The 7,782-nt window shown below is 48.5% G+C and overlaps 1 protein-coding gene across 1 annotated transcript; it reads left to right on the top strand.

The window, feature by feature from the left end:
• Positions 1-5,442: 5,442 nt before the first annotated feature.
• LOC125535906 lies at positions 5,443-6,931 on the top strand. Its single transcript, XM_048698977.1, has 5 exons — positions 5,443-5,851; positions 5,928-6,005; positions 6,144-6,243; positions 6,321-6,463; positions 6,570-6,931. The coding sequence occupies exons 1-5, from the start codon at positions 5,564-5,566 to the stop codon at positions 6,804-6,806; spliced, it is 846 nt and encodes a 281-aa protein (XP_048554934.1). The 5' UTR covers positions 5,443-5,563; the 3' UTR covers positions 6,807-6,931.
• The last annotated feature ends 851 nt before the right edge of the window (positions 6,932-7,782 follow it).

The raw sequence follows: 7,782 nt of genomic DNA, 5'->3' as shown, positions 1-7,782 counted from the left end.
ATGTTCCCGGATTTTGCGTTCCTTACGCGGTTGGGTGATAATGGGAACCCCTTGACAGTCCGCCTTGAATAAAACTCCTCCAGCAATGCCCAACCTTGGTTTTACCATTTGCCACCTAGCCTTTTTTTCCCTTGGGTTTCGCAGACTCAAGGGTCATCTTTATTTTGAACCCCCGGGCCAGTGCTTCTCTAAGCGTTGGTCCAACCTAGAGCACCGTGCGGGGCCGTCCCTTGGCAACTTGGGTTACGTTGGCTCCCGTGTGCTTAGCTTATCCGGTGTGCCCTGAGAACGAGATATGTGCAGCTCCTATCGGGATTTGTCGGCACAGCGGGTGGTGTTGCTGGATTTGTTTTACCATTGTCGGAGTTGTCTTGTAGAACCGGGATACCGAGTCTGATCGGAATGTCTCGGGAGAAGGTATATCCTTCGTTGACCGTGAGAGCTTGTCATGGGCTAAGTTGGGACTCCCCTGCAGGGATTTGAACTTTCGAAAGCCGTGCCCGCGGTTATGGGCAGATGGGAATTTGTTAATGTCCGGTTGTAGATAACTTGAGCCTAAACTTAATTAAAATGAATCAACTGTGTGAGTTACCGTGATGGTCTCTTCTCGGCGAAGTCCGGAAAGTGAACACGGGGTTGGAGTAATGCTTGCCGCAGGTTGTTCTATAGTTATTCGTTCGCGCTTTGCCTTCTCTTCTCGCTCTCTTTTGCGAACAGGTTAGCCACCATATATGCTAGTCGCTTGCTGCAGCTCCACATATTTACCTTGCCTTACCTATAAGCTTAAATAGTCTTGATCGCGAGGGTGCGAGATTGCTGAGTCCCTGTGGCTCACAGATTACTTCCAAACCAGATGCAGGGCCTGATGACTCCGTTCCAGATGACGCGCTTGAGCTCAAGTGGGAGTTCGACGAGGACTCATGTCGTTACTATGTGTCTTTCCCTGATGATCAGTAGTGGTGCCCAGTTGGGGCGATCGGGACCGAGTCGCATGTTGGGTTGATCTTTTATTTTGGCACCGTAGTCGGGCCATGAGTGATTGGATGATGTAATGCTATTTATGTACTTTATTTGACGTGGCGAGTGTAAGCCAACTATGTACCTTCCCCTTTTATTATCTATATTACATGGGATGTTGTGAAGATTGCCTTACTTGTGACATTTCTTTCAATGCGGTTATGCCTCTAAGTCGTGCTTCAACACGTAGGAGATATAGCCACATCGAGGGCGTTACATTTATTCTGCATTCTACTTAAATTTTGGGTGCATTCAGCTGATGCATTCACTTGATTATTTGAAAAGCTAGCCTTGCTAATTAGGGTTTCGTGCAAAAATTATATTGATGGGTCTAAACAGTTTAGTGCTTCTTAGTATGAATGGATATTGTCCTAAAACATCATCATTTTACCGAGAAAATATATTTTCCCTTTTACTCTCTCTCTATCTCTATCTCCCTCTCTCTTTCATTTAGGGTTAGATTATCACAAAACTACAATTTCTATGTTCTTGCACACAACCACCACTATCAGGCTAGGGTCATGACCCCTTAGCATTGATTTGACGCTTAACTCGTAGCAAAATTACACAATGCCCCTGGTTGTTAGGTTGATCTGTTGCTAGATGAAGGTCTCGACCCATTACCTAACTCAGCACATCGGGGCCTACCATTTTTACTGCTAAAACGAGCTAAGCGGCTAATTAGTGATATGTGTCATGATTTTTCCCAATAGTTGAAGTTATCTATTTTTTAAAGAAATGGTGTTTTCTATAACTTGACTTCAAATGTGTATAATTGGTTTTTTTCTATAAACTTGGTCAAACTGCAAAAAGTTTGACTTAAAACAAACTTAATATACGAAGTAAAAAAGAAACAAAGGAAGATTCGGTTCTTCTATCGAATTGTAGTCTTGCCATTGTATGTCTAAGTTGGGCCGGTGTCTATATTTAAGAAGCAAATGATAGCAAAATCAAGCTGAGCCTAGCAATTATTGATGTTGCCTTCCACTCAATCAAGGAAAGAACAAACACAGTTTCCCAAGACGTACACCCTACATTGGTGCTTGCTGTGCCCACATGGCAGAGTAATCCATGGATTCAACACTCATTTTTACCTGAGTTTAAATTGGTATTCTTATACATTATTTGTAATTTTCACTTCATACTGCCCACTGATTGCTAAAAATTGCAAAGAAATACAAATCTCCTTCTTTTAATATTTTTGTTGTGAATATGGACATAATGTGTAGGAAATGAAGACATAATTAGAAAGTACTTAAAAGTAGGATTGTTTCCATATAAAGAAGGTCGCCAGAGGTGACTCCAGAAGTGAATACAACCTGCAATACGAGCATAGATGTTGCTAGAGACAGACTAGGTCGTGCAACTACAATACCCAAGAAGATATTTCTTTGCGTGAAGCTTGGATTAACGTCCCTCTTGATGCCACGACCAAAGAATCAACACCAATGTTGTCGATGATGATGACTTGGTATAGAACCCATATACTTTATGTCCGGTCGGATGGATACAAAATTGCAAACCAAACCAAAAATAATGGCGGTGCTTGGATTATACAAAGAAGAAGCGATTGCGATGGTTGAGGTGAAGAGGCATTGGCGGCTCGTTGAAAGGAGGGAAAGATGACTTGTTTCTATGAGATGAATATGATGGAGGACGAGAAGTGGAAGGCAAAGACGGCAACCGAAGAGAGGGAGGTTCTAGCGGAAGAAAAAAAGACTTCAAATTGAGATGAAAATACTTGTGTTAGAGGCTGAAAAAATGGAAAGATTGAGTTTGAGGAGTAAAATCTTGCACTCATTGTCGAGGAGCAAAGACGAAAAGAGTGGTCGAGGACCATGTTATCATGTTCATGGATCCTAGCAACATGGATGAGAAGGCAAAATAATATTGGGAGCTTGATCATGGGGACATCTTGACTAAGATGTGTGGTGGTGCTGCTGCTGGTGGTGATGATGCGATTGCATGAGGCCCATGCTACGATGGCTCTTGTTTCACCATGTGTTGGTGTTTTTTTAGTGAACTTGTTAATTTGGCACCCTTTGACACAAACTATAGTTATGGTTTGATGGATTGGATGAACTTTATTTATGCCCTACTTCAATTATGATACGATGCATTTGAATAGTTTACGTTTGCTTTGAAATCTGATGATTTTGTATCAATTGTTTGACAAAAGTTTGGAAGAATTAACAAACCAAAAAATTAGGGGATTATTAAACTATAAGGGTCTGCTAGCTAAGGAAAATTTTAATCTCTTAAACATTCGACTTTATTTATAACCTAAATATTTGACTTTTTAAAATAGTGAGAAGGTTTGAGGAACTGGCAATGATGGACTATGATTAAGAAGAGATAATCTTATAGGAGTAGCATTAAAAAGCACAACCTATGGCTGCCGAAATGCATCCTGCACTTAACAGAAAGCAAGGTTACATTAGTCAGGCTCAAGGGAGGTTCACTTTAACAGTTAGCAGTAGCAAGTCTTGCTTAATCAGGTGTAGAACTCCAAGACCTTGCACGAAAGTGTGCTCAAACACCTGCCTATTCCGCTCTCGCCAAAGGTTCCCGCAAGTGTAGGTGGTTGAGGAAATGTGTTGGTCGTCCATGGGGTAGGTGAAATCATTCCACCAAGATGAAATGGAGGTGGCAAGATCATCATTAGTAACGAGGTCTGGGAAGCCACACTCTAATCCGCAACCATCAGCCAAACCTCCTTGGCAAAGGAGCATTTGAGGATGAGATGCAGAGGAGTTTCCGCAACCTGGTCGCAGAGGTTGCACAACTGATTGTTGGTCAACCCCCTGTTGGAGAGATTGTCATTGAAGAGGAGTTGGACACAAACGGAAAGCTAAGTGAAGAAGTGACACTTGTCCTCGACCTTATCTTTCCAGAGCTTGGACAAGTTGCAAGTGGAGTACGAGCCAATGAATTGTGCCAAGTATGTAGAGTGAGCAGAGTAAACACCTGAGCTGGAATAATTCCACAAACAGTATCCTTTAAATCTGGTTACAGCTGGACCTGCTGAATCAACAACCAGAGTTGGGTGAAATGACCCAGATTAGAGGTGATTGTAAAGTGCCCATTGGACCGAAATGTTTTTACAAGTGCTTAAAGGCAGCAGGTGAGGAGCCATGGAGGCATCTATCGTGCTAGAATGAGGTCTTGTAGCCATTGCCTAGATAATGGACGTTGCTGCTCAGAACAAAGGGATATCATCAGCGTCACAAGCGGCCCGAGAACCTACCTAAGGCCGATCAATGTTCATCCACTCATACCATTTCCAACAAAGACAAAGAGCACGGCCGAAAAGCAGATCCAAGTCATTGAGCCCCCCCCCCCCTCCCACAAGTTATTTAGACGGCAGGCAATTGCCCAATTTACTAAGGCCATGCCCTCCAGAAGCACCCGGCTTAGATCTCCATAAGAAACTACGGCTTAACTTGTCGACTTTTTTGATGGTCCAAATGTCCAGCCTGAGCATGGAGATGAGGTTGCTGGTGGTTTGTTTAGGAAAGACAATGTGGTTTCTGATATATGAAAATTGGAGAGGGAGCTCTTTCTCTCTCTCTCTTTAAAAAAAAGACACCTCGAGATGAGGTATGAGGGAATAGCAAAGAGAACGAGTTAACAAGCCGAAGGCGAGCGTTGCTAGGAAGCAAATCCCTATTCCACTGCTGCAACCTCGAAGCCAGCTTGTCAAAGGTTCGTTGCAGATCAGCTCTGGTTATCCTTTTTTGAAGTGCAATTGCAGGGAACTGCATCACCGGAATTGGAAAATTTCATAGTAGAGCCTGCAGGTCAATCTGGTTTTTGAGTTATCCGGTTTTAAAAGCTAAGGGGCTTTGTTTTTTGAGTTGATGGATCATTTCTATACTTTTAAAAAAGTCAAGGGATGATAAGTTCAGTAGTACCATGTTGACCTACTCTTTGGGCTCCTTTGATTCAAAGGAATTGCATAGAATTTTTGGAGGATTTAAACCCTTAGGAATTTTTCCTGTGATGCTCGTTTGATTCGTAGGATTGGCATCCTTAGGAATTTTTTCATATGATCCATTTGTACTACATTTTGAAGGAAAATTTCCACCCACTCAAACCTCTTTATAGAATTCCTTTGTTTTTTCTATGCTATCAAACATTCTTTCAAATCCTGTAGGATACTATGGGTCATGTCACCCTAGTCATGCATTTTTTCTATTCCTTCATTTTGACAATCCTGTGAATCAAAGAGGCCCTTCCAGTTGAGCAAACTCAGTTTTTAACCCTCGATTTTTTGGATGTCGGCCCGTGAGATCAATGCTGGCCCGGGAACCAACAAACCTCCGCGCAACAAACTGCTCGCCGCCATGTGCTACAAACCACATCGCCGACAGCGACGTCGCCGTCGTCGTTCATGCCCTCGATAAACCTCTCTTCTCCTCACACTCGGTTCACTCCACTCCACTCAAAAACAACCGGGCCAGCCAGCCACACAGTCCCGCGCAGCCAGCCACTCGCCTCGCTCCGCATTGCCCGGCGAGCAACGGGCCTACCCGCGGCGTGGGTCATGGCGCTCCTGCTGCTGCGCGGCTGCCTCGCCCCGGTCAACGCCGCCGGCCCGGCGTTCCGGCCAGCGGAGACCACGAGCCGGATTAGTTACCGGCCGTCCCGGTTCGGTGCCATCGTCGCCTCGGCCGCCGCGGCCTCGCCGTCCGGCGGCGACGGCGCGACCGCCGCGGTGGACTCGGTGCTGCGTGGCTCGGAGGGACACAAGGCGCGCGACTACGGCGGGACCAACGGCGCCGCTGTTTCCGGCACCGCCAGGTCCACCACCATCGAGACCACCGTCGAGAGGGTAAGCAGGCGCATCGATCCTTTAGCTTATAGTTTGTGCTCCCCGGCGGCGTGGGCTGATACTGTTCTTGACGCAGATCATCTTCGACTTCCGGTTCCTGGCTCTCCTCGCCGTCGCCGGGTCGCTGGCGGGCTCCCTCCTCTGCTTCCTCAATGTAACTTTTCTGAGTCTCATCTCTGCAGCTCCTCACGATTCAGATAACCAGACATAATTACAGTACTTGTTGCTTGTTAGCAGTGAGCAACATCGTTCAGATGGATCTAATTAAGCATCTTGTATCGTTGGTGATCAGGGATGTGTGTACATCAAAGAGGCGTACTGCGTCTACTGGACGAGCTGCGCCAAAGGTGTCCATACAGGGCAGATGGTCCTCAAGGTCGTCGAGGCCATTGGTGAGCGAGATATTCCGGTACCAAACTGAACTGATGCTCATAACGACTGGGATTTACACCAACTGCTACTGTTGCAGATGTGTATCTTGCTGGCACTGTGATGCTCATCTTCGGGATGGGTCTGTACGGGCTGTTCATCAGCAACGCGTCCAACGATCTGCCCTCCGGGTCCGACCGGGCTCTGCAGGGATCGTCGCTGTTTGGGATGTTCGCTCTGAAGGTGATACCGATCACAATCAAAGCATTCTTTAACAAGTTTGGTTACAAGTTGAGATGCTTGATTCAGAAACCTGAACATTGTTCCTCTCGTGCTGCTGTTTTTGCAGGAGAGGCCGAAGTGGATGAAGATCACGTCGCTGGACGAGCTCAAGACGAAGGTGGGGCACGTCATCGTGATGATCCTGCTGGTGAAGATGTTCGAGCGGAGCAAGATGGTGAAGATCACCACGGGGCTGGACCTGCTCAGCTACTCGGTCTGCATCTTCCTCTCCTCGGCCTCCCTCTACATCCTCCACAACCTCCACCGGCCCGAGCACGAGGAGTCCGTCATGCCCCACTTGTAATTGAACCTCCACCACCGCATCGATCCTGATGTGCCAAGAGCAGAACATATGTAGTGTAACAGTGTAGGAAGGAAGAAGAACTTTATTCAGAACATTCATATAGCACGAACTCTCCCAAGTTTCAAGATTGCGCTGAACTGCTGATACTTGTACGCCAGTGGCGTACTCTCGAAAAATAAAGTTTGTGCTCAAGTGTGCAACTAGTTAGGCTAGGTAGGCTAGGCCTCGGTCACGGCACTGAACCGAAAGGATTATGAGGAGCCCTGGCCAGCCTCGGCGGGTGGTCCGGCGAGGTCTCCACCGTCATGGCAGTTCTCCCCACGACGCAGTACACGCGGCCTGCGAACGACGAGACTGGCCCGCGGGTCCGGTGCTCGCACTCCACCTTGGCCCACTGCCCGTCGCCGGGCCTCGCGGCGCCCAGCAGCCGGTGCCCGCCGAAGTTGATCACCACCGCCGAGTCGTCGCTCAGCTGCGCGCCGAAGTGGAGCTCCCTGGGCCATCTCGGGAAGACGACGCTCCTGGGGTAGCCGGACAGCAGCGCGGTCACCGCGGCAGGTCGGCGCGGGCGCCGGTGACCGGGTTCACCACGAACACGGCGTCGGTCTTCTTGTTGAGCAGGACGAGGAGGCCCTGGGACGTGCGCGCGAGGTGCGTGCGGCCGTCGCGGCCGTTCAGCCGCCGGATCGTCATCCGGATGTGCTCGCCGGTGGCGCCGTTCTTGAAGCGGCTGTACCGGTAGCGAAGGCCGCGGGTGACGACGTCCTGGAGCATGGTCCAGCGCCGCGGGTGGAACCGCGGGTCGAGGGCGTCGGCCTGCGGGTCCGCCGTGCACCGCCGCCACGCGCGGCAGGACGCGCGGAAGCGGACGTAGTCGGCGACGTCGCGGGAGAGCACGCGGTCGGCGATCAGCCACGCCGGCCCGGACCCCAGGCTCGCCCAGTCCCGCCTGCATGCGGCCAGAAAATGGATGAAG

The sequence above is a fragment of the Triticum urartu genome, chromosome 2 (genome assembly GCF_003073215.2).
Source record: "Triticum urartu cultivar G1812 chromosome 2, Tu2.1, whole genome shotgun sequence".
Taxonomy (NCBI): Eukaryota; Viridiplantae; Streptophyta; class Magnoliopsida; order Poales; family Poaceae; genus Triticum; species Triticum urartu.
The sequence above is the reverse complement of the archived record's forward strand: the minus strand, read 5'-3'. Positions and strand labels throughout refer to the sequence as shown.